Here is a 27,956-nt window from a genome sequence, read left to right as displayed (position 1 = left end):
TATGTGATATATGAATGATATTAAAAAATTTTAGTTAAAAGAAGTAATGAAATTATCTAAATTAAATTTGTTGAGTTAAAACTTGTTAACTCAATATATGTATATATGCACAACATTTTTAATAAAGATATATAATATCATTAAATAAAATATTTTATATACGGGCAGATCGTATCACAAGTAGCTTATATAAAAAATAATAGTGTGGTGGTTTTTTAAAAAATATTTTAAAATAAATATACATTTTTTAAATCTAAAAAATATATATTATAATTATAATAATTAAGCCACACAATAAAGTTTTATATACTTGTGAAATAAGCATTGACAGTGTTGATTTTCTTCAAGGGTAAGTGCTTGAAACTTGTGTTTAGAATTTTTAGTTGGGAGCTTCAAATTTTATTTGAAAGATAAAGAGAATAACGAAGCTTGAATTTTGAGTTTATTAATTATTTGATCATGTGGCGAAATTTTTGGATGATGAATACAATTATGTATTATATAGCATAGGATAGTGCACATTGAACTTATACAAATTGAAAGCAGTCGAAGGATTGTGGTTGAAATTTGCATCAAGAATTTGATCTAGAATAAATTCGAAGATTTCAAGATATATCATGACTTGAGAAGTTAGTAATGATGTTGTAAATTCATAAAGATAAAAAAACTTTGATAAATGAAATTGGTGGATTTTTCGAATTGGGCTGTGTTGGAGGTTGAAGTTTTAGATCATGGTAAGCTTATAAATCAAGTTATAGTCAATTTGATAGAAAAATTATAATCGAAAAAAAAAACTAGAGCTCTGTTATATGTCCGACGAGCCAGAAAACGAGCCTGAAAGCGAGCTCGCTAACAAGTCTGCTTAACGGGCTCACATAACGAGCCTGCTAACAAGCCTTGCTTAACGAGCCCGAAAACGAGCTCACTAACGAGCCTGAAAACGAGCTCTCTAACGAGTCTGAAAACGAGCCGAACTCGATCCAGTCTCGTTTAATATGATAAACGAGCCAAACTCGATCTTTTATATATACTAAACGGGCCGAGCCCGAGCCTTATGATAAAAGCTCGGATAAAGCTTGAGCCGAGCTCGAGCTCTTATTTTTGTCAAACGAACCGAGCCTGATACTGTTCGAATAGGTTCGGTTCGGTTCGGCTTGGCTCGTCTTGGCTCATTTACATCCCTAATCTCGAGGTTAAGACCCTGCAGAAAGAGATCATACTTGGCCTCTGAGCTAGTAGCCATGTACGGACAATACGGTAACAGCTCAAAGAAACTCTGCTGGTACTCGTCTATCAACATTCTACCCTTCTTTAAGTTCATCAACTCATTTGTCTTTGCCTGATGGAATGCTGGAGGAAAGTACAGTTCTCTAAACGCTATACGGAATTTGGTCCAAGTAGCTGTGCTTAGCTCAAATTCAAAGGGTACAGAAGTGGAACTCCACGACTTGCAGGCACTCCCTTTCAGGAGGAAGTTAACGGCCTGCATCTTCTGCTCATCGGTGCAGTGATACACCTGGAAGCAATTCTCCATCCTCTATAACAAGTTCTCCTCGACTTTCAGAGTCTCGCCCCCTCCAATGTCTTAGGATCCATCTGCACAAACCTACGCAAGTCGAAGTGGTGTCTATCATCCTTGTGGTGACGTTGTCTTCGAGGATACTCCATATCCTCGTCGTTTCCCAAGATTCCAACACTTCCATGGCTGTCGTCTCCACGTCCTGCCATCTATAAAAGCAACAAAATTTTAACCTCAAGACTATTACCTAGATCCCAAATTTCAATGCATGCTCTGATACAAAATTGTAGTGACCCGTCCCAGAATCACTAACTAAGCAAAGCTTAAGCATGCAAATTCACTTAAAACACAATAATCAATTAAACCAGCAGAAACTTAAATAATTCAACTAAAATTACCAGCAATTATACAACCGGCCCCAAAGACAATATCGATTGATATAATACAACCACATCAAAATGATAATACTAAATCCCACAAACGGAAACCTGGTACAGTACAATACACCCTGCTTCAGCTTAACGCCCGCTACCTCCCGGCCCGTCCAACCTAAGTACTATCATGTAGAATGGGGTGTTCAGAACCAAAACCAAGGACATGAGCTAAAAATGCTCAGTACAAAAGTATGAGTATCATATTCTATGAATGTTAAATGAAAATGAATGGGTACTAAAACCCTATCACGGTAGAAACTCTTGTTCATAAATGACGTCATGGTATGTAGCACACTGGGCCGTCGCATCAGAAGGTACTCCCATACCATAAGAAATACGTGGAATAACCGAACTCAAATCCATGGAATCCATCCACAAAACCTCTGAGCTTAGCAACACCTCTACAAGTAATATCAAGGTATAGACTCAAAGTGATAATGCATGTAGCATAATAATCGTGACATAATAAATTCACATAATTCATGCCATATAAATCATGCAAACATAGAACATGCATACTCAATCAGAGTATCTCGGATAGTATATCTGTACCTCAAAATAAGAAATCCTAGCGATACTGGCTCTCTGGTCTAAGTCTATAAACAAATAATCATGTATTACTAAACGCTTACTAAAAGCCTTAACTAGACCAATAGATATTCACTGAAGTTAATCAGAGTCTAGTGATATACCGCGTTCGTAGTCAGCCCTTTGATGACGATTGCCCTAAACTCTAAGCACAACACTACTACGACCCTGATAGCACTTCGTCATTGCCTAGCCTTCGAATATGACGCCTAGAAATGCTTAAAAACCCCATAGAAGCACCTAGGAACAAGAGAGAGCTAAGAGGTAAATGAGCAAGTAATTGAGGGCCTCGGCTTCCCTATTTATAGACCACGATCGGAACGTCCGATCTCACGTTCGGACCTTTCGAACACACTTCAGAACTTACGATTGTCCTTCCGAACTCTCTCCACCGAACGCGTGTCCTTTGATTGGACAACTCAACTGCCGACAACGTTCGGATCTTTCGAACTCTAGTTTGGTGATTCCGATCTCTTTCACGTCCAATCATCAAATCAAAACCCATACCCTTCTGACTGACATAGGATTCGGAGCTTCCGATCTGTAGCTCGGTGCTTCCGAACTGATCGGTACTTCTGATCAACAGTACTGGCTTCCAAACCAGTTCTGTTCTTCCAAACTGCTTTTCGGAGCTTCCGAATTGTCCCAACACTCCCTCGAAACCATTTTTGATCGTCCTAAATCCGATTTATAACTCCTTGAACCCAAATGTGAACCCCTTAATCACGTTTAAGCAGTGAATTAACTTAATTATGAGTCGGGCTACTACAAATAAGGAAAAATAAGTTTTTTGGTCCATTAACTTGTCCATGTTTTGGTTTTGGTCCATTAAATTTTTCGATGTGGGTTTTGGTACACTAACTTTGTATTTTCAATGTTTTTTGGTCCAACTGCATACGTGTCAACTTTTGATTGGTCCAAAATTATGATGTGGACCAATCAAAAGCTGACACGTATGCAGTTGGACCAAAAAACACTGAAAATGCGAAGCTAGTGTACCGAAACCCACATCGGAAAAGTTATTGGACCAAATCCCAAAGGGAGTAAAGTTATTGGACTAAAAAACTCATTTTCTTTACAAAAAGCATAATTTTTAGTAGCTCTCATATACTTGAAAATCCATTTCACCACCTCCCAATGTTGTTTCCCTGGATTACGCATTGTAGTAGCCCGTAACCAAATAAAGAGATTAAAGAACTAATCAAAATTTGGAACCTTGAGTTCGGACGCTCCGAAAGGAAGATCGGAGGCTCCGAACGTGATCGGACGATCCGAAGCCAGTATCGGAGGCTCCAAACTTGTTCGGATGCTCCGTCGGCAGGTTTGGACGGCCCGATCGGAGTCCAGTATTACGTCATTGCTTATGTCAGCAAGATGACATCATTTCTGACGCATTGATGGGACTTCGGATGCCCCAAAGTCGAGTTCGGATGGCCCGAACATGTTCAGAGGCTCCGAAGCCAGTTCGGACGGCCCGAACTCCGTCTATAACTAGAGCTGTCGATGTTCATTTTCAAATTCACCATTTACCTCTCTTCTCTCGATTTTTTAGTCTTCTAACTTAGATCTAGGAAATTTTAGGCGTCCCATTGGGAATTCGGAAGTGGCATAGCGGTCCAGGCGTCTTAGCGGAGCTGTGGCCTAGTTTTGAGGCAAGCGATAGCAACGGGCTGACGACGGACGCATGTATATCTTTTGCTTCCTAAAAATATTTAAGAGTATGCAATAGCTTAGTTAAGGCTTTTAGAGCACCATAATGATATTAGTATCATTTGGCAGTGTAGTGCGGACTATAGGCGTGGATCTAGAGTCGGTAAAGCTTGCCTAATAGTTGAGGTACTAAAGTACTGTTCGAGATATCCTGACTGAGTATGCATGTATTATGTTACTGCATGATTATATGCTGCATACATTTGCATATTGAGCTATCTCTCTTGAAATTTCTGTTAGTAGGGTTTTACCCTATCCTGTTAGTGAATGGACTTCCATCGATTTGGGTCCGGAGTATCCACTGGTTTTCGGTATGCGAGCCACCTCCTGAAGTGACGGCACATCATGCTACATACCAGGGCCCGGTTTGTCTTTGTTATCTGATTCTTGGCCTCTATTCAGTAGGAGGTACAATTGCATGCATATATACTCATATTTTCGTGCTGAGCGTTTTATGCTCACGTCTCGTACTTTGTGTATCTGGACACCCTATTCCATGGGGCAGGTTTGCGATTGGATGAGGCGGGTGGATCCAAGAGGGGCTAGGCAATGGATGGCCAGCTGGAGCTTTGCCTAGGGTTTTATTGTATTGGGTTGATACAGTAATTCGATTTGGTTGTATAACTATTTGGGTATTTATAGATTCCTTTTCTTGGGATTGTATATTGTTATTGCTTTCGCAGTTTAATTCTGGTTTACTGTATAATTAAGTTAATTGCATGCCTAAGTTTCTGATTAGTAGGTGATCTCGGCAAGGGTCACTACTTTTATTGTATCAGAGCATGCATTGTATTCTTGGGATTTAGATTATGCATAAGATAACTTTGAAGTAATTTTGTAGATGGCGGATCGCGATGATCAGAGTAGCCATGGTAGTGGAGGTGGACGTTGGGGCGATGGTGATCGGGAGCATCGTCGGGAACACCATCATCGTCGTCATGATGAGAACCGTTTCAATGTGCACCGATTCTTACAGATGGGTCCTAAGCCCTTGGTTGGAGGCGAGATTCCGGAGCAGAGAACTGGCTAGATCACATGGAGACTTGTTTTCAGACATTCCACTGTACTGAGGAGCAGAAGATGGAGACTTTTGGTTATCTTTTGGATGGGCGAGCCCGTAAGTGGTGGAGGTTCACTTCTGCACCGTTCATTGCGGAGAGAGGAGTTGCTACTTGGGCCGAGTTCCGCACAGCTTTTCAGAAGCTGTACTTTCCTCCTGCACTCCGTCAAGAGAAGGCGGGTGAGTTACTGAGTTTACGTCAGGGATCTATGACGATTGATGAGTATCAGCAGAAATTCTTTGATCTGTTGTCCTATTGCCCCGAGATTGCTGACAGCTCTGAGATGAAGTACAATCTGTTCCTTCAGGGTCTTAACCTAGAGATTCATGACAGGATGGCGGTCGGTGATGATATGACCTATGAGGGTTTGGTGAGCCGTTGTCACCAGGCGGAGGATAGAATTCGGCGTAACAGGTCTTTCTCTCAGTCTAGGCCTGCGAGTTCTTTGGGTCCTCGTGCTCAGTCTTTTAAGAAGTTCGGATCTACTTCCTCCTCCTTTGGTTCCGGTGGTGTTGTTCGTTTTGGGAAGAAGGAGAAATGCAACCATTGTGGGAAGAATACAAATGTCGTAAAGCTTCTGGAGCATGTTTCCATTGTGGAGAGGTTGGTCATCTCCGGAGGGATTGTCCATTAGCTGGGGGAGGCGGTTCTGGTTCTGGTTCAGGATTGGGTTCTCAGGCTACCATTCAGCAGAGGTCGCAAGGACAGTCTGCTGGGAGTTCTCACTTGAAGCCGCGGACTTCTGGCCAGGTGTTTGCCTTGAGGCATGATCAGGCAGTGGAGGAGAATGAGAAGGTCATCGCAGACACATTTATTTTATATGGAATACCTGATCTTGTACTTATTGACACTAGTTCATCTCATTCCTTCATTTCTGCATGTTTTGTTAAGAGGCATAAGTTACCATGCATTGCACTGGACGTAGTAGTTTCTGTTTCTACTCCGACGGGTCAATCTGGTTTGGCTAAGCGTCTAGTGATGGGTTTCCCTTTAGATTTCGAAGGGAACATTCTGATAGCGAATCTCATGGTTCTTGCGATGGATGACTTCGATTGTATTATGGGGATAGACATGTTGACTACCCATCGAGCTTCAGTGGACTGCTATCAGAGATTAGTACGCTTTCATCCAGATGGGAGTGATAGCTGGTTTTTATATGGTGAGGGAGCGCGACCCCCGATGCCGTTGGTATCAGCCTTGAGAGCATATCGAGCTCTAGAGTCAGGCGGGAAAGGTTACCTCATCAATGCAGTTGATTTGTCCATTCAGAGCGTTGGGATAGAGAGTATTCCAGTTGTGAATGAATTCTCAGATGTATTTCCAGATGATATTCCGGGTTTTCCTCCTGCTAGGGAAGTCGAGTTTGGCATAGAGTTGATGCCGGGTACTTTGCCTATTTCTCGAGCACCGTATCGCCTGGCTCCGTCAGAGATGCGAGAGTTGAAGAATCAGTTACAGGATCTTTTGGACAAGGGGTACATTCGTCCTAGTGTATCTCCTTGGGGAACTCCTGTTCTTTTTGTGAAAAAGAAGGATGGGTATATGCGGTTGTGCATTGAGTATTGGCAGCTGAATCGAGTTACTATGAAGAACAAGTATCCTTTGCCTCGTATTGATGACTTGTTTGATCAGCTGCAGGGTACTTCGGTTTACTACAAGGTTGACTTGAGATCTGGGTATCATCATATGAGAGTCCGAGACCAGGACATAGCCAAGACTGCATTTCGTACTCGCTATAGCCATTACGAGTTTCTAGTGATGCCTTTCGGTTTGACTAATGCGCCGGATATATTTATGGATCTGATGAACCGCATTTTCAGGGAGTTTTTGGATAAGTTTGTCGTGGTTTTCATTGACGACATTCTGGTGTATTCGCGCGATGCGAACGAGCATGTTTCTCACTTGCGGTTGGTACTGCAGACTCTTGGGGATAAGCAGTTGTATGCCAAATTGAGTAAGTGCAAATTCTGGATGGATCGAGTGGTCTTTCTTGGCCATATTATAACTAGGGAGGGGATTTCTGTTGATCCGAGCAAGATTGAGGTTGTGCTTAATTGGTTGCGTCCGACGACGGTTGCTGAGATCCGTAGTTTTCTGGGTCTAGCAGGATATTATCGTCGCTTCATTTTGAACTTCTCACAGCTAGCTCGACCATTGATGCAGCTTACTCGCAAAGGTGTGGATTTCGAGTGGTCTTCAGAGTGTGAGGAGAATTTTTGTGAGCTTCGATGGAGGTTGACTTCTGCGCCAGTGTTGGCATTACCGTCAGGGTCTGGAGGGTATGTGGCATACACAGATGCTTTTCTTCAGGGGTTAGGTTGTGTTCTGACTCAGAATGGGCATGTGATCGCATATGCTTCTAGACAGTTGAAGTTGCACGAAGACAATTATCCAGTACATGATTTGGAGTTGGCAGCTATTGTGTTCGCTTTGAAGATCTAGCGTCATTATCTGTATGACAAGAAATTTGAGATCTTCACTGACCACAAGAGTCTCAAGTATTTGTTCACTCAGGCGGAGTTGAACCTGAGGCAGAGACATTGGATGGACTTGCTTAAGGAATATGATTGCGATATTAAGTACCATCCGGGAGCTGCTAATCTCACTGCTGATGCCTTGAGTCGCAAGGTGCGACTATCCGCACTTCAGACTTTTTTGATGTCTAGTGCGATCGGAGAGTGTTGTTCTTCAGGATATACCTTCAAGAACAAGAAAGGTACGCAGAGTATCCAGATGTTTGCGATACTATCTGAGATAGCTTTGTATTCACGGATTCGGGATGCTCAGATGTCTGATTCAAAGACCCAGCGTTTGGCTCGTCTAGCCAACGAGGGTAGTACGTCTGGATTTCGCTATCAGTCAGATGGATTTCTGTGTTTGTCTGGTAGGCTTGTGATTCCAGAGGACGAAGATTTGCGAGAAGAGATCTTGTCTCAGGCACATCGCACTAAGTTGAGTATTCATCCGGGGAGCAACAAGATGTATAAAGATCTGCGTACTCGGTTTTGGTGGAAAGGGATGAAACGCAGCATGTATCAATATGTTTCGAAATGCTTGGTTTTTCAGAAGGTCAAGGCAGAACACCGACGACCTGGAGGTTTGCTTCACAGTCTGCCTATTCCTGAGTGGAAATGGGAGCTTATCACGATGGATTTTGTGACCCATTTTCCGGTATCCTCGAGGAATTGTGATGCTATCTGGGTTGTGGTGGACCGACTCACCAAGTCAGCGCATTTCATTGCCTATAGCTAAGAGTAATCTGTGGATCGTATGGCTCGGTTGTACATTCAGGAGATCGTTCGACTTCATGGAGTGCCTGTGAGCATTGTCAGCGATCGAGACCCCAGGTTTACTTCTAGGTTTTGGTGAGTGTTCGGCGTGCGATGGGCACTACTCTCAGTTTGAGTACTGCCTATCATCCGGAGACAGATGGTGAGTCAGAGCGCACTATCCGTACTTTGGAGGATATGCTTCGAGCGTGCGCTATGGATTTTGGTTCAGCCTGGCAAGATTATTTTCCATTGATTGAGTTCGTGTACAAAAACAGCTATCATAGTAGCATTGGGATGGCACCTTTTGAGGCGTTGTACGGACGACGTTGTCGTACTCCACTCTTTTGGGAAGAAGTGGGGGAGAGACAGACTAAGGGACCGGAGTTAGTCTAGTAGGCAGCAGATGTTGTTGATCAGATCAAGAAACGGATTAAGACTGCACATGATTGTCAGGCCAGCTATGCTAATACTAAGCGTAGACCTCTGCAGTTTGATGTTGGGGAGAAAGTGTTTATGAGAGTTTCACCTTTCTGCAGGATTCTCAGATTTGGCCTCAAGGGAAAATTGTCTCCCAGATTTATCGGCCCGTTTGAGATCTTGGAGAGCATTGGAGATCTGGCTTATCATCTAGCCTTGCCACCGTATCTGTCTAGTATTCACGACGTGTTCCACGTATCTCTGCTGCAACGATATGTGGCGGATCAGTCTCATATTCTGCAGCCGTCTAAAGTTCAGGTGGATACGGATTTGACGTATGTAGAGAAACCTATTCGTATCCTGGATCGTAAGGATAAGGTCTTGCGGAATAAAGTTATTCCTCTGGTTTTAGTTCAGTGGTAGCGCCGAGGCACTGAAGAGGCCACTTGGGAGCTGGAAAGCAGGATGCGTTCAGAACATCCTGAGTTATTTTGATTTTGTTTTCGAGTTGTATTCAGTTGTGAACTCTGTAAACGTTTAATTTGAATAAGGATGTTTTTGCACGTTGTTTCGCTTTCAGTACTTAAGATCTGATTTCGAGGACGAAATATCTTAAGTGGGTGAGAATGTAGTAGCCCGTAACCAATTAAAGAGATTAAAGAACTAGTATTACGTCATTGCTTACGTCAGCAAGATGATGTCATTGATGACGCATTGATGGGACTTCGGACGCCCCGAAGTCGAGTTCGGACGGCCCAAACTTCGTCTATAAATAGAGGTGTCGAGGTTCATTTTCAGATGCACCATTTACCTCTCTTCTCTCGATTCCTTAGTCTTCTAACTTAGATCTAGGAAATTCTAGGCGTTCCATTAGGAATCCGGAAGTGACATAGCGGTCCAGGCGTCGTAGCGGAGCTGTGACCTAGTTTTAATGCAAGCGATAGCAACGGGATGACGACGGACGCAGGTATAGCTTTTGCTTCCTAAAAATATTTAGGAATATGCAATAGCTTAGTTAAGACTTTTAGAGCACCATAATGATATTAGTATCATTTGGCAGTGTAGTGCGGACTATAGGCTTGGATCTAGAGCCGGTAGAGCTTGCCTAGTAGTTGAGGTACGAAAGTACTGTTCGAGATATCCTGACTGAGTATGCATGTATTATGTGACTGCATGATTATATGCTGCATACATTTGCATATTGAGATATCTCTCTTGAGATGTCTGTTAGTAGGGTTTTATCCTATCCTGTTAGTGGATGAACTTTCATCGATTTGGGTCCGGAGTATCCACTGGTTTTCGGTATGTGAGCTACCTCCTGAAGCGACGGCACAACATGCTACATACTAGGGCCCAGTCAGTCTTTATTATCTGATTCTTGGCCTCTAGTCAGTAGAAGGTACACTTGCATGCATGTATACTTATACTCTCGTGCTGAGCATTTTATGCTCACGTCTCGTACTTTGTGTATCTGGACACCCTATTGAATGGGGCAGGTTTGCGATTGGATGAAGCGGGTGGATCCAAGAGGGGCTAGCCAATAGATGGCCAGCTGGAGCTTTGCCTAGGGTTTTATTGTATTGGGTTGATACAGTAATTCGATTTGGTTGTATAACTATTTGGGTATTTACAGATTCCTTTTCTTGGGATTGTATATTGTTATTGCTTCCGCAGTTTAATTCTGGTTTATTGTTTAATTAAGTTAATTGTATGCCTAAGTTTCTCATTAGTAGGTGATCTCGGTAAGGGTAACTACACGCATAAACAGGCGTACAATTCTCATTACATGTGCTATGTTTGGTTTAGTATATATCATTACATACATAATACAACCAATAACGGAAGTATGTGGTACCTTCATTGTGTAGGATCACTCATCCTCACACGAAGGTGACTGATCATTGGATAGATGAATGTGACCGGATAAAGGTGTATTTATTGACTTTTTCTCTATCTGTGTAAAATATGCAAAACACTTGCTTCACATATAACAATTCACATCCCAATAATTTGTCTTGCAGAATCAAATCCTTCGTCGCAACAGTCATTTTCTTTTTCAATTTATGAATCTCTAGCATACTAACTCCAACAATTAACTTATCATCAACACAGAGTATTAAAATGATATAAGAGTTATCAATCCATTTTATATAACAACAGTGATCTGCCTGACATCTTAAAAAATAATTACTACTCATAAAATTGTCCAACATTTTATATCACTTTCTAGGTGATTGTTTCAAGCCATACAACTCTTTTGAAGTTTGCACATCATTTTTACCTTTCTTTTGACCTCAAAACCATGTAGTTGTTCCACATGTTTGTTTTTCTCAGTTATATTTTTTTAACAAAATAAATTTTTTTCAATAATTAAATTGTTTGAGCACGTGAAAATTATGTATGACAGTTGCTAATATATATATATACATGATGATGTTTTCAAATTAAGATTAGTATATATATATATATATATGTATATATATATATGGAAATATTCTAACCTACCATGGCATGATAGAATACTTCAACACAAAAATATTACCATGGCATGATAGAATACTTCAATACAAAAATATTTCCTCAAGTTGACAATATAACATAATAAAATTTCTCACAGTACACAATCAGCAGCCAATAGATTTGCCAAATCATTTTCAGAATAATTATATATATATATATATAAAGGGAAATATTCTAACCTACCATGGCATGATAGAATACTCTCAAAAAAAAAAAAAATACTTCAACACAAAAATATTTCCTCAAGTTGAACTCTATCCAATATAACATAATAAAAATCCCCACAGTACACAATCATTAGCCAATAGATTTACCAAATCATTTCAGAATAATTATATTAATTATTATAAGGTTGCTTATAACATTATTATACTAATACACGACACTCACATTGACCCATTATTAAATAATAACAATAATTAATGATGATGATGATAGAATATTTCCTACTGCGTCAGGATTCATGGCATAATCAAAACGTCATGCCAATAATTTACTGTTGAGTCACACGGAATAGGGTTTTTTATTAAATTAATATAAAATTAATAAAATTTAATTAAAATATTGCATTCTGGAGAAATTGACCAAACTAATACAATCCAGGACAGTCTGTCCCGGATTCATCAGAGACCTGTCAGATCTCTGATGAATCCGGGACAGACTGTCCAGGATTCATATTTATATATTAAAAAAAATAAACGATCGGCTCAAATAAAATCGGCTTGACAAAAAATTATCGGTCCAGCCGATTATTTTTTTTAAATAAAGTAAAAAAGATAAATCTGGTCAAACTTGGCCAGATTACTTTTTGAATCCTGAGCAGTCTGCTCCGGATTCAAAAAGCACCTTGATTCTCGCACTTTGGTCGTGGTTATTGATTCACGGGTTCAAATGTCTTTATTGATTATGGGTTGTGAATTATTGATTCATGGGTGTATATCTCAACTCTATTATTTTCATTCCTCCATTCCTTTATATATTCGAATTCGTTCGTATTTTTGCTCCAACTTTCTTCGTTTTTGTTAAAGGTAAATAAGTGTCTATGTTTAATTTTTAGTTTATTAAATTTTTTTGGGGTTGATATTTTTATTTTTTTATTGACAGATTATAGTTTAATTCGACTGTTGATCTTGTCTTCATACGCAGTTAACAGGTAATTATCGTTATTATTATTTAATAATTATATTATCGGTTAATTTTGGTAGAATATAATATTTATCGGTTAACACGTATTTTATGCTCTTTTTTTTTGCAATCTATTTTATGCTTAAAGTATTGATAAATCTTATTTTATTTAATTATTTTACGAAATAGTAATTAATTAATTTATTTTAAAATTATAGTCACACATTTTTTTATTTGATTTTATTTATTTTTCGAGAATGAGGATTTATTTTGTTTTTTTGTATAATCTGTGATTCTTTTTCTTGTGAAATGAACTATAATCTTAATGAACATTACGGTGAAATTGATTATCTGTAATTTATTCAAAATATTTTATCAATTTTCATACCTAGAAATAAATAATTTTAATTAGTTTCATTTTAGATTTTTGTTTTATTGGTAATGAAATCATCCGCAATGTCATCTATATTATTTAATTCATACTTGAAGCTATGATTATATATTCACAACATATTTTGAAATAATAAAAATAAATACTCTATTTTACAGTTTGAATGTAATATTATATTAATAAATTATATTATTACTTTGATAATTAAGATGACGAGACTAACTGTAATTATTATAGATAATTACAGAAATTTATAGAGGATATATTGCTTATGAAATATTTAGATAATCTATTTATAAAATAGAGAGTAATATTTGTACTCTAATTTTTGTTGAATAGAATCTTTAAGTTTTATAATATATATTACCAATAATACACTTTCATTCATTATTCTATTTTGAGTAGTTTTGTTATCTTAATTCCTAAAGTTAGTCCGTTAAAAAGTTTTTATAAAAATATTTAAATATTTAGAAAGAAAAACTACATTAGTCATTAAAGTATCGTTACATTTTTTTTTTCTAACCGATTTATTACTTTTTCTGATTTTAATATTTTATTATTTTAGTTTTTCCAGTAACTTATATTTAAGTTTCATATTCCAATATCTTATCTTATGGCAATAATATTTTTTTTCGAAATTTTAAAAATAATTTTTTAAGTAATCATGTTATCTGATATAAAAGACATTAATTTATTTAAACAAAATAAAATTTATAAAATAGTTATTATGTTAAATATTATTCACAATATATTTAATTGAAATTATGAAATTTATCATCACACATTAAACTTTTAGAGATAAATCAAATATTCCATGATTTCATCATTATTGTATGTTCCCGAAGTAGAAATAGAATAATCAAGTGTATAATTAGCAATATATGTTATAAGAATTGAATATGGAATTTATTAAACAAAAAATAGAGTATAAATATCAATGGTCTTATAAAATTTATCATTTAAATTTTTTTAAATGAACAGTTTTTTTTTTTTTTTTTTGTCATAATAGATTTTTCTTAAAGAATGTTGATATCGTATATTTTTTTGTTTAATACAGAAATGGATGTTGTTAGTGCATTACTCTACGTAGGTGGTTATGTCATTGTCCAGAATGAGAGGGTCGGATATAGCATACCAGTAAGTAGGCCCATGAAAATCCCACGTTCTATTACATTTTCTCAACTGGTGAATGAGGTGCAGCGCCTCCTACTAATCGACCCATCCCAATTCACTATTAAACTGTCGACAAAATATTCTTACGACGTGATGTCTCGTCATATTGAAGAGCATGTGTACATCACAGATGATGATAGTTTACAATTCATGTTTGATTCACCGGCACTACATTGCTTCTACCTGTATGTTGAATCATCTCCAGTATCTTACGACGTAAGAAGTTGTGATCATGAGTCGTTCATGTCAGGGATAACACAAGGTTTGAGCACAATAGATTTCAATGATCAGCCACAAACTTCTACACGCCACACTGATGATGCAGGTACGCAACCGTATTCTGGAATTGATACTTGCATATGGGATCATCATATCATGGTTCCCACAGAAGAAGATCACGGATGGGTCCAACATGAAACACTATCATGGGGTTTGAATTCACGGCCTTGGGATCATCATCTCACGAATCCCACACAACAAGATGTCGCAAGAGGGCCCATGATTAGGGGAACAAATATGTCAGATGCAATTGTAGGAAATATTACAGAGGCACATGATCCGTTTGCGGACAGTTCTCACAATGTAATGAGTAGTGATAGTGAGCCTGATGTTGCATCAAATGATGGGGAAGAAGATGACCATGACAACACACTATGTGAAGACGACGCCCTATTCATGAATACACATCAGGGCGAGGGCACGTCGTCGCATGCCCCAAACTATGGTGGGGAAACAATTGCACAGAACATTCCTCACGATGGTCCTGTTATGCGCGAAATACCTCAATTTTTCAACACAGTTTATGATGAACAAATTCCAGATTCATTTGGGTTATCATCTAGATCGCGGACTAAGTTTTACGACCCTGAAAGGCCTGCACTTTGTGTGAAAATGGTTTTCAAGAACAAAGCTGAATTAATAGCATCTGTGAAGGATTTTTCTGTTCGAATTGCAAGACGTGAATATGTTGTTGTCCAAAGTTCTCCAACAATATGGAAGATCAAGTGTAAGAACTTTTCTGAAGGAGGAAATTGTGGTTGGGGACTTCGAGCATCATTCAAACAGAATATAAGGTTTTTCATGATAACGAAGTATGGTGGGGATCATACATGAATTTCTAGTCAAGTGGGTATAGATCACCACAACCTTGACATAAATATGGTGGCAAACACACTTTTTGGAATTGTGCGTTGTGATCCTGCATATAAGATCAAATATGTTCGAGAGAGTATCAAAGGAAAATATGGGTATGATATATCGTATGCTAAGGCATGGAAGAGTTTGAAGCGTGCAGTTGAGATCGTATATGGTACATGCTCTGTTTCATTGCTTCCTAGATATATGGATGCTTTGTCCAAGTATAATTCAGGAACTATTATAGAGTGGAAGCACCTTCGCCAAAATGAGCATTCCCATAAAGTTTTGAACTTTGTATTTTGGGCCTTCAAGCCATGTATAGATGGATTCCAGCATTGTCGCAGAATAATCAGTGTTGATGGCACACATCTATATACGAAATACAAGCACAAACCTGAAGTGCGATTTGGTGAATCGCAGGTTCCAACTTCAAGAGTTCTTTTTACATGAGAAGAGATCGAGATTATTAATCCCGATTCTTGATCTGGTGGTGAATTTCGGCGCTGTTCTTTGGTTGCAGTATCTTGTTATGGTGTTTTTGTTTATCTTGATTTTGTTGAGATGCAATTTCTGCTACATTGGTGGATGGTTTCGTAGAGTTTAATATTCGTGTTGAAATTGTATGTTTTTCAATGATTCAATGTTTAGTTTGTTTTTCAATGATTCAATGTTTAGTTTTGCAAATTTATTTCCAATGTACGGAAGGCATGAAATGTTTTCATGGGTTTTGTGCGTAGTGAGATGGCGCTTATTACTTGTGGATATTATTTCATATTGGATGTTTTTCAAAAAATATATATATTTCATACTGAAATTAATTAAGTATGTAGGTGGAGTGGGTGGACAGGTCCATTCCGTCCCACATAGCAATGAGTTGTGGTGGATTACGGGTCGGTTCATCAAAATCCGTCAAATTAGATTGATTCACCTCGTCACCTATAATATGTGAGTTGGGTTGGTCTTTTACCAAACACGCCTCGTCCCGCCTAATAGTGGATTGCGGTGAGTTGTGTCTGTTCAGTTCGTTGGCTTGTTTTAACACCTATAAAATGAACTGTATAATGAAAAATATGATTAAAAAATATTTGATTAAAGACAAATACACATGGGAAAAAAATTTCATCACATATCTTTAATGTATGTATATTGTTCAATCTTATGGACTCAAAAATTTTATATATCTTTTGAGTGTTCAAACTCGACCTGATCTTTCTAATTGGATGCTAATAACCAGGTGTTGCCTCTAGCGTTTGCGCTCGTCGATGAAGAAACTTACGAGTCTTGGCATTGGTTCTTAAGTAATGTTGCACGACATGTGACACGAGGTTATAGAGGAGTGTGTCTTATATCTGATAGGCATGCGGGTATAACAAGTGCGGTGCAAGATCTCCCTGACTTTAGACCTCCACATGGTGTCCATCATTTTTGTTTGAGACACGTGTGTTCTAATTTCAATAATAGGTTCAAAAACATTCATCTGAAGGACTTATGTTGGGAAGCAGGGACACAACATCAAATAAGCAAGTTCAATGCCACGATGGAAGCAATCAAATCAAAAAATGTAGTTGCTTTCAATTATTTGTCTAACATCCCCAAAGAGAAATGGACATTTGCTCATGATGGTGGATGGAGGCGAGGGATCATGACGACAAATATGTCTGAGTGTATAAATAGTGTATTGAAAGGGGCTCGACTTCTCCCTATTACCGCAATAGTAGAATTGACTTTACAGCGATGCGTGCAATATTTCATACAAAGAAGGAGCCGAAGTCAGAAAATGATGGAAAAACATCAACCTTGAACTGATTATGCTTGCGAAAAATTTGGGAAGTGGTCGAGAAAGTCAATTGAACACAGGGTTGTACAATTTGACCAAAGGGATCAGACAGCATCCGTTGCAACGGGAGCAAGACCGGGGAGTCAATATCACATGCAAGTTGTTAAGATTTCTACTCGTGATTGCACATGCGGGAAGACAACAATATTTGGAATCTCTTGTTCACATGTCATATGTGCATCAAAATGGTTTGGACTAGATCCTTCACAGCTCGTACAACCATGGTACGATCTTAGCGAATATGTGAACACTTATGATGGTAGATTCTACCCTGTACATGATGAACAATATTGGGAAGCACCGACATTCCAATTACAACACAATTCAGTTCGACGAGAGAGGAGAAGAGCTGGTAGAGATACCACGACCCGCATTAGAAATGAGATGGATCAATCTTCTGGCAGAGAGAGACGAAGGTAACATGAGATCTATAATGATATCCTATGTTTTTTTTTAATTCGATGATACACTAATTTAATATTTATCACTCCTCACCATGCAATTTAACATGAGATCTTAATGTTTTTCCTTGTTCTCATTACATGTAGATGACACTTGACAGGATCATTTTGAGGATTTGAAACCTACGGATTCTCAATTTATGCTCTGAAATATAAGTTCTTTGTCTTTTAATTTGTTTTTTTTAAGTGTTTTGTATTATTGTATTGGCCCTACTTATTTTTCGTATGTATATATGTAAAATATATATAGTTTTTGATGCATATATGAAACTTATATTTTTTTTTTGGTTTTTAAGTGTTTTGTATTATTGTCTTTGAAATATAATATTTTGAAATCTATTAATTATTTAGTTTTTGATGCACATATGAAACTATTAATTTTTTAAAATATATATAGTTTTTGATGCACATATGAAACTATTAATTTTTTAAAATATATATAGTTTTTGATGCACATATGAAACTATTAATTTTTTTCGTATGTAAATGAGTATTAAAAAAATGTATACCGTAAAAAATCAAAATATAGAAACAATATATTTTGGGAACATGAATATTTTTATATGTACATGGAAACAAAATACAGAACTGTCAATGATGATGATAACGGTGACCACCAGTGCCGCATCTAGGTCTTACAATTATTCTATGACCACGACCATACCTCTCCTCCTCGTCTCCCTCCGTCCGTGGTTGTGCAGGAGTTGTGCTGGGACCAACTGTGCTCATATTCATCTCAGTTATTGGTATATCAGAATATTCTTGAAATGAGATCGGTGATATATTTAATCGAGGGCGTATGTCATGCATAAATGGCTGGAAGTCACTTTGTAGGATTTGTGTAAAACTACCAGCATATGGGGTGTGGAAGTCATGATCATATCCTCCAAAACTCGAGACCATAGGCGGAGTATAGAATGTAGTGTTTGTTGTCGAAGGTTTGGGATCCCCATAATTTTGTGTGCACCTAGGATGATTTGTTGTACAAGTTCCGGCCTCACCCTAATTTTGTGTCCATCTTGGAGGTTATGACATAAATGCATGTTCTTATCCCTGATATTGTTGTTCCTATATGATAAGCAAAATAATAGAATGTGCATGTTAACATTCATCTCAAGTTTTTCAACTTAAATAAAATAAAAAAAATAAGTGTAACACATCTTACAAAAGATTGTCGATATCTTCCATCTATGGGATGATATCCAACCATAGTCGCAGGTACTTGCGTCGGAGATACGAAAATATGAGAAATACGTCGGTACCAACCAATATACTCCAATGTGGTGTCAGGTGTACCAGGTATGATAAATTCCCCGTTCATGACAAAATTATATCTATCAGTCCACATATCCACAAACTGTTTGTGAAAGGCGGCCCAATCGTAATTGGGTCGCCCTTGACGTGTTAATTTATGAAATATGTCGTAGTTCGTGGCAGGTGGGGGAATACCCTGACGCATCCCAAATTGTCGAAGACATCTCTCTGGTCGATGAATTTCAACAATATCAAAATTTATCAGTAGACATGCAGACCGACAAAGGAGATTTCTATTTCCCTGTAGGTAAATAGACAACTCTGGTGACTCCATATCATATACAGTCCATTTAAACTGCCAAAAAATTAAAGTAAAAATATTAACATGCTTATCATAAAACAATATATAAAATATTTTTATAGTTATAGATGTTGTGAAAAATTTTACCTGTCCGTCTATTATCCTATCAAGCATATCTCTCATTATACGAACAGAATGACGCACAGTGTGCACCCATGAAAACCCACGCTTCCACCTATGATATGAATAAGCAGACATTATAGGACATTAATAAGAAATAATAGAATCTTATTAAATAGTAAGTGTTTATGAAAAATACTTTGCGCCATAAGGTGGGAACGATAATCCCTGAAGTACATCGGCAACTTGCTCCGATGCCAGATGACTTTGTTGTACCATATCCGGAGTCAGAAGTGTAATCCGTGACCACACACAAATCTGTAACGATATAAAATATCAACTTCCCATAAAAAAATTAACCACAATATATATTAATTTTATATTAGTGTAATTGTACCTGAAGTATTTGGAGAAGCCCACATAGACCGTTCTTTGACTCCATGGATGTGTTGCATAACTCTCGGTAAAGATAAGCCAATACAGCCGAACCCTAGCTATATGTATTCACTCTATCGATGTCCTGAAGAAATGGTAGATACATAAGCTTTACAGCAGAACTTTCTGAGTCCGGAAACATACATCCACCGATAATCAGTAATGCCACACAACGAGAATATTTTTGCCACGTCGTCATCTGTGCTGTCATCCTGAATCATATGATCAAGACAGTGCTTTCATATAGCGCCGAGGGAAAGGTGGCCACCTTTGATTTTATTATCACCGGGCATGAAACCCAACCAATATAAACAGCGTTGTTGCAACTCATTTTTACTGTACGCGGTATCTACACCGGTGACGGGAATGCCATCGATATTCAAACCCCAAATCATTGCGACATCTTGTAGGTTTATCGTGGTCTCACCTACTGGAAGATGGAACGTGTGGGTTTCTTGATGCCATTTCTCTACCATGGCTGTAACCAAGTGATGATCATAATATTTTATTGGTCCACACTGTAAGATACCATAAAAACCCATGTGTGCCAAACATTGACGAACACGATGGTGAATTCCTTCATTATACAATGCCCATAGAGAACGATCGGAACGACGTGGAGGTATTAGTGAATCCATTTTCTCGGCATTTATATTATTCGAAATATGTCCATTTTGTAAGTACAACACATTATCTACATTTTCGGTCATCCTGCAATTAATAAAATATGGATATAAGCTATATTAATTTTAATATCCAAATATAACTGATGAGAATAATAAAAACTTTTTCATTTATGCAATTTTTCTTTGTAGAAAATAATATGTTGTTGATTGTGTTAGTTAAAGGTGAATAAATTGGTATAATAAATAATCCATCATTTCTATTATTTGTGATTCGACTGATAATATGTGAAAAAATATTATAAAATTGAATTACTAAAAAAATATATACACAAATTCATGCCTACTAATGATTTTTGTCTAAGATTATAAATTAATTTCACTAAAATTATAAATTATGTTCACCAAGATTATATTCAGTTTCAATATAAATTTCATATATATGATAATAGTTCATTTCAGTTTAATTTCTTTTTAAAATGAAGATGAACTCAAATTTAAACGAGGCTAAGAGAAATAAAAAAAAAACAAATGAAAAAAAACTTGACAAATTATTTATTTCCAAAAATACTCTTTAATTTTAATTTTAAATATTAAAATTTCAACAAATTCAATAATAACTAATTTTGATTTATAATATAACTAAGATTATAGTTACTGTAATTATTATTCACCATATTTTTATTATTATTGATCATTATAATATATTATTTATTTAACAATAATATTGTACTCGTTACTAACTTTATTTAACATTAAATATTTAATTATTACAATAAATACATATTTATATTATTATTAAATTTAATTGTTTTATATATTTTAATTATTATTTTACTTAAACTTTGGGGTTAGGAAATTAAAATTAGTAAAAATTTAATAATAAATATCATATTTACATTTGTACTATAATTTTTTTTTAGAAATTTTAATTATTTTAAAAAATTCTTTGTCGAAATAATTATTATTAACATTCAAAATTATTAATTGTATAATAATATATTTTATTCTTAAATTCAAACAATTAATTCGTATATATATACTTAATTGATATAATAATAATTAGGCATTTTTATTCTTTACTATTGGAAATATACTCTTTCAAAAAATCATTAGGAATACTTACAACTTATTTTAACATGAAGTTTTATTTACATACTAATTTTTCTTAAATAGATTTAATTATGTATTTTTAGTTTGCTATTAACTCAAAATTGTATCTAATATTCTATTTTTTTATTTAAAAATTTTGAAAATTATTTTTTATTTAGTTAGTTATTAAGACAATCTTCATTTTAATTAATATATTAAATTCGCTATATTGGAATATTATATGTAAGATTTTTCATAAATAAGGATGATAATGTGGATTGGGTATATACAATTTTTAATGAATCTAAACAATATAATATCGAAGAGAGGAAAATACATTACTTGGGAAAAGTAGAGAGGAAAAGACATTACTTGGGAAAAGTAGCATAATTGTAGAGATCACGCATGATAAACAATAACAGTATGATCTAAACTCAAGCAATGTCATACAATCAATCCAATGTAATCGCACTAATTAATAAAAATAATAAAAAAAATTTGCGTGCCTATAATTTTAAAATAAATTAATTTATTACTCTATTCTTAAAATAATTACATAAATATAAATTAATTGTGTATAATTCATCAATAATTTAAGTATAAAATACGAAAAAAAACTTTTAACTAAATTAAATTAATTTTAAATATTATATTCCACAAAAATTAAACAATAATATAATTGTAAGAAAATTATGATAATTACCTGTTAATTGTGTATGAAAGCAAGATCAACCGTCCAATTAAATTATAATCTGACAATATTTTTAAAAAATTAGAACAAAATATCAACTAAATAAAAATATCATAACAAAAGAAATCTAAAACAATAAATTAAATAATGAATATAAACATAACAGGTTACCTTTAACAATGGCGAAGGAAGCATGAAAAAAATGCAAGAGGAATTCAAATATTTATGGGAATGAAATGAAATGAGAAGGAGAAAGACATTGAACACAAATATATGCATAAATAATTAAGTCTGTTGAGTCCGTGTAGCATTGATTCACGTGAATCTCTGAATCCGAAGCAGCCTGCTTCAGATTCAGAGAGCTGTCTTATCGGTCCTTTTTGACCGATAAGACAACTTATTTACTTAATTTATTTTTTTAAAAAAATCGGCTGGACCGATAATTTTTGGTCCAGCCGATTTTTTTTGGGCCTATCGTTTTTTTTAATATATAATATATATGTAAATATGAATCCTGGACAGTCTGTCCCGGATTCATCAGATACCTGCCAGATCTCTGATGAATCCGGGACAGACTGTCCCGGATTGTACTAGTTTGGTCAATTTTTACAGAATGCAATATTTTAATTACATTTTATTAATTTTATATTAATTTAATAAAAAACCCCCACGGAATATGCTATCAAACATAATAAATTTTACTCTAGTATAAAGCAGGATTTTTTGTGTTCACTGATTTTATCGCCAAATTATATTTTTGTAATATAACTTGCAATATTTTTAGTTTTAGGTCAGTTATGAGTCATTTTGCAACCTTGAGTAATGTTAATTTTGAGATTGTTTTTAGACACACTTATCAATTTTTTCCTTCAAAAAATATGACAATTTTGTGAAAAAACTCGAAAATACTTCTTATAAGCAATCTCAAACACTATCTTAATATAATAACTTGTATTTATTTTTTTCCAATTCAAATTGGGAAGGGATCTTCCCTGTGCCAAAATGACAGCACTCGGTGTTGTGAAAGGGGAACTAGCTAGCTGGCAATTTTTCCAATTTCCAAAAGCGTTTTCACATTTCATTTTTCCTCTATTTTCCTTTTTCCCTCTTGCACTTGTTCAATGTTTTTCTCTCCCTTCGATCGATAACTTATATACTCAATTACAAAATATTTAATATATCTAAATATTGATTTTGATTACAAAAGCTCGTGAACAAGCTTGGAACTTTATATTACCATATCATAGTTTATTTATAATCATATATATTGAATTAAAAATCATTTGAATTAATTTTTGCTAATTTTTTTTTCACAGGAAAAAAATTACTTTATATATAATAACTTCTGTAATTACATGTCTATTTGATTTTGATTACACTCGACTAAAGGTCATATCAATCAATATTATTTCAAGATTGACACGAATTAAAGTCTGTGGGTTGAAAATCTTTAAAAATTCTTGGCACGACAGGAGTTTTCAGTTTCCAGGTTCTGAAAATAACATTAATTAGGTACAAAAAAATAGATTTAATTTTTGAAGTACATGTTTTCTGAAAATTCTTTTTCCAAGAATTCAAAGAAATAAGCTTTCAAAGAAATAACATTAATTGTAAAAATAAAATTAATAAAATCACAAACGGGCCGCTTGTAAAATAAAAGGAAGACGTCGAAGGCGGACAGGTGTGGAGTTTTCATAGCGAAACGGCGGAGTGTTGTCATTTTGGCGAACCAGAGATCGGAAGTTTCAAACTTCTGTATATAAATAGGGGCCGAGGATGCCATTTCAATTACAAATTCCCAGCATTCCTCTCGCGTTTTGTAATCCGTATTTAGGGCTTTTTAGGCGTTGTCTCAAGGGCCGGGCGATAGCAAGGCGTTACCGAGGTCGTAGCGAATTTCTACCAAAGTTTTGGGGTCATCGCCATCAGTGGGTTAACGACGGATGCAGGTAATACTCCGAGATCCTTAATAAGTTTGGGAGTATCTATTAGCTTAGTTTCGGATTTTAGAATGGTATAAGTGATACGGTATACATTTGATTATAGGCTTGGATACTAAGATATTCACTAAGACTTGACTTATAAAGGTACGTAAGTACTGACGGAGATATTATAGTGACCCGACCTGGATCACCTACTAACCAGAGTCTTAAGAAGGCAAGAAAATTAATCAGATAACTTAATCAGAGTTACTACGGAAAATAAGTCAACATACTAAACCTGCAGAAAACAACTGGTAAATAAAATCCAAAAGCTAATAGCAATAAATACCAAGCTTTAATCTAGAAATCACCGGCGACCCTTGCTACCAGGCCCTGATCACCGACTAACCACTGGTCTTGCTCCTGGTTCTCCTGCCCCCATCGAATGTGGTGTCCAAGAAACACAACACATGGACGTGAGCGACTAAGGTGAGAACGTAAAGCACGAGTATACAAACCTAGTATGATGCATGCATATGACTGGGTACTGGGTAGATATCAATTTATACTCAGTCTGGTCGCTAATGAATATGTAGTACCATCTGGGGTCAACTCCACTAGGTACATCCACACACTCGTCAGGATCACCATAGCGTCAGTCCTCTTCATCATGGTGTCTCCCGGTGTTCGACAATATAACAAGGAATATAGGGCTGAGCGACCCTACTACAAAGACTATCTCGAAGGAGACTCAGCTCAACATGAATATGCACATGTAGCATAATATATCAAAGCAGTAAAACATGTTCATGAAACATAATATGCAACACATAAGCATGTATACACGCTGGACATCTCAGTCAGTACTTACATACCTCAACAATTGACCTAGATGTACAACTATCTATAGTCCAAGCCTACAAGTGAAGAAAATACCATATCACTAATACTGTTCTGCAAACCTTAACTAAGCTAATAGATACTCCCTAATAATAATATTAATAGAGATCTCGGACTATAACTATGTCTATTGTCAGCCCACTGATGTAGAATGCCCTGACCCAAGCACAGCTCCGCTACAAGCCCCGTAGCACCTCGCTAATGCTTGATCGTCGAGTATAAGGAAAAAAACCCTAAGAATATATACTGATACACACTCAAACACACTAATTGTGAGGACCTCGCCGCCAATTTATAGGAAAGGATTCGGAAGCAACGAACTCGCATGTCTTCCACGTGCTAACTGTCCTGTTTGGAAGCTCCGATCCCACCCTTCGGATGTCCCGATCTCATGCATGTGATTACGTATCAAAACGCTGGCGCACGTCACTAGTGCGCATGGCCTAAATCTTTGGAAGTTCTGATCCTTGGTTTGGTGGTTCCGATCTCATCTTCAGCTTCCGAACTGCAACACTTGGTCCAATCACTTCGGACCTTTCGATCTCCCTATGGTTTGTGTTCGAACCTTCCAAACTATCTGAGTCCACTTTGACCCTTGGACTATTTTTGGATAACCTGGAGTCAATTTTTTGGTTTGATTAATTGTATTAAAATCACTTAATCATGTTTAACCTTTTAAGCTCGTAAAATAGGATTCGGATTACTACAGATATCCAGCTGAGTATGAATTTTTATGTGTTACATTTTATCTGCCATCATATGAATTATTATTGTTCATATTTTACATGTTCATGTATCACGTTGAGCCGAATCTCCTTCAAGATAGCCATGTTTAGTAGGGTCGCTCAGCCGTAGTTTGTGGATGGTTGGACATCATGAGTCACATGGCCGACGGGCACGGAGGGCTGTGATGTTTCTAGGATATTCCAGATGCACATCTGGATAATTGTCCTAGTTATCTAGAGGGGTATTTCTGAGTTGATACTATGTACTCTGGCGCCTCCAGTTTGAGCATGAGTTTTCCTTGTTGATCCAGTTACCCAGTTCACGTCATATGCATACACATATAGGTTCGTATACTCATATTTATTATACTGAGCGTTAGCATTCACGTCCTTGTTTTCATCTTGGACACCCCATTCTCCGAGGAAGGCCTCAGTTTAGATGACACAGGTAGAAGTGAGCCCTGAGGCGAGTATCAGTGTTGTTGAGTTTTTGGTTATTTGGTTTGGTTGCTTTATTTGGTTTAGATGACACAGGTAGAAGTGAGCCCTGAGTCTGCAACAGGGAGCCATGTCTATTGATGAGTATCAGCAGAAGTTCTTTGATCTGCTATCCTATTGCCCCGAGATTGCTGACAGCTCTGGGATGAAGTATAATCTGTTCTTTCAGGGCCTTAACCTTGAGATCCATGACCATGTGGAGGTTGGTGATGACATGTCCTACGAGGGTTTGGTGAGCCGTTGTCACCAGGCGGAGGACAGCATTCGGCGGAACAAGTCTTTCTCTCAGTCGAGACTTGCGAGTTCTTTGGGTCCCCGTGCCCAATCTTTCAAGAAGTCTGGATCAAATTCTTCCTTTGGTTCTGGAGGTGTTGTCCGTTTTGGAAAGAAGGACAAGTGTGATCATTGTGGGAAGAACCATCCATCCGACAAATGCCGTAGAGCTTCTGGAGCTTGTTTCCGTTGAGGAGAGACTGGTCATATCTGGAGGGATTGCCCACTATCTGGGGGAGGCGGTTCTGGTTCTGGTTCAGGATCTGGTTCTCAGGCCACCGTTCAGCAGAGGTCACAGGGACAGCCTGCTGGGAGTTTTCATTTGAAGCCACGAGCTTCTGGCCAGGTGTTTGCCCTGAGACATGATCAGGCAGTGGAGGAGAATGAGAAAGTCATCGCAGGTACATTTTTGCTTTATGGTATACCTGCTCTTGTACTTATTGACACTGGTGCATCTCATTCCTTCATTTCTGCACGTTTTGTTAAGATGCATAAGTTACCATGCATTGCACTAGACGTAGTGATGTCTATTTTTACTCCGACGGGTCAGTCTGCTTTGGCTAAGCGTCTAGTGATGGGTTGCCCTTTAGAGTTCGAAGGGAACATTCTGTTAGCGAATCTCATGGTTTTGCGATGGACGAATTTGATTGCATTCTGGGAATAGATATGTTGACTACCTATCGAGCTTCAGTGGACTGCTATCAGAGATTAGTACGCTTTCATCCGGAAGGGAGTGAGAGCTGGTTTTCTATGGTGAGGGAGCGCGACCCTCGATGCCTTTGATATCAGCTTTGAGAGCCTGTCGATCTCTAGAGTCTGGCGGGGAAGGCTACCTTATGTATGCAGTTGATTTGTCCGCTGAGAGCATTGAGATAGAGAGTATTCCTATTATAGATGAATTTCCAGATGTTTTTCCTGATGAGATTCCGGGTTTTCCTCCTGTTAGGGAAGTAGAGTTTGGCATAGAGTTGATGTCGGGTACTTCACCTATTTCTCGAGCACCGTATTGTCTGGCTCCGTCAGAGATGCGTGAGTTGAAGAATCAGCTACAGGATCTTTTGGACAAGGGGTATATTCATCCTAGTGTATCTCCTTGGGGAGCTCCTGTTCTTTTTGTAAAGAAGAAGGATGGGTCTATGCGGCTATGCATTGACTATCGGCAGCTGAATCGAGTCACTGTGAAGAACAAGTATCCGTTGCCTCGTATTGATGACTTGTTTGATCAGCTGCAGGGCACTTCAGTTTACTCCAAGATTGACTTGAGATCTGGGTATCATCAGTTGAGAGTCCGTGATCAGGACGTAGCCAAGACTGCATTTCGTACTCTCTATGGGCATTACGAGTTTCTAGTGATGCCATTTGGTTTGACTAATGCACCGGCTATATTCATGGACCTGATGAACCGTGTCTTCAGGGAGTATTTGGACAAGTTTGTCGTGGTCTTCATTGACGACAATTTGGTGTATTCGTGTAATAG

At 37.1% G+C, this 27,956-nt stretch overlaps 2 protein-coding genes across 2 annotated transcripts; one reads left to right on the top strand and one right to left on the bottom strand.

The window, feature by feature from the left end:
• The first annotated feature begins 15,368 nt into the window (after positions 1–15,368).
• LOC140862222 (uncharacterized) lies at positions 15,369–17,736 on the top strand. Its single transcript, XM_073265230.1, has 5 exons — positions 15,369–15,767; positions 16,582–16,703; positions 16,809–17,022; positions 17,179–17,600; positions 17,733–17,736. Exons 1-5 carry the CDS (start codon positions 15,369–15,371, stop codon positions 17,734–17,736), a joined length of 1,161 nt encoding a protein of 386 aa, XP_073121331.1.
• Positions 17,737–18,236: 500 nt separating this feature from the next.
• LOC140862215 (serine/threonine-protein phosphatase 7 long form homolog) lies at positions 18,237–20,231 on the bottom strand. The gene is made up of 6 exons (XM_073265225.1): positions 20,059–20,231; positions 19,829–19,967; positions 19,520–19,638; positions 19,348–19,435; positions 18,811–19,254; positions 18,237–18,461 (listed from the first exon to the last, which is right to left on the bottom strand). The coding sequence occupies exons 1-6, from the start codon at positions 20,229–20,231 to the stop codon at positions 18,237–18,239; spliced, it is 1,188 nt and encodes a 395-aa protein (XP_073121326.1).
• Between the last annotated feature and the right edge of the window lie 7,725 nt (positions 20,232–27,956).

The sequence above is a fragment of the Henckelia pumila genome, chromosome 1 (assembly GCF_033568475.1).
Source record: "Henckelia pumila isolate YLH828 chromosome 1, ASM3356847v2, whole genome shotgun sequence".
Classification (NCBI taxonomy): Eukaryota; Viridiplantae; Streptophyta; class Magnoliopsida; order Lamiales; family Gesneriaceae; genus Henckelia; species Henckelia pumila.
This window is presented reverse-complemented; position numbering and strand designations above follow the sequence as displayed.

Excerpts from the sequence above, each read along its gene's own strand:
- LOC140862222 (XM_073265230.1), top strand. The coding sequence starts at position 15,369 with ATGGTGGCAAACACACTTTTTGGAATTGTGCGTTGTGATCCTGCATAT. Across the intron at positions 15,768-16,581 it reads TGCGATTTGGTGAATCGCAG|GTGTTGCCTCTAGCGTTTGC; the intron begins GTTCCAACTTCA and ends GCTAATAACCAG. Across the intron at positions 16,704-16,808 it reads GTGTGTCTTATATCTGATAG|GTTCAAAAACATTCATCTGA; the intron begins GCATGCGGGTAT and ends TTTCAATAATAG.
- LOC140862215 (XM_073265225.1), bottom strand. The coding sequence starts at position 20,231 with ATGGTAGAGAAATGGCATCAAGAAACCCACACGTTCCATCTTCCAGTA. Across the intron at positions 19,255-19,347 it reads ATAGGATAATAGACGGACAG|TTTAAATGGACTGTATATGA; the intron begins GTAAAATTTTTC and ends ATTTTTTGGCAG. Across the intron at positions 18,462-18,810 it reads GAAGATATCGACAATCTTTT|CCATTTATGCATGACATACG; the intron begins GTAAGATGTGTT and ends AGTGACTTCCAG.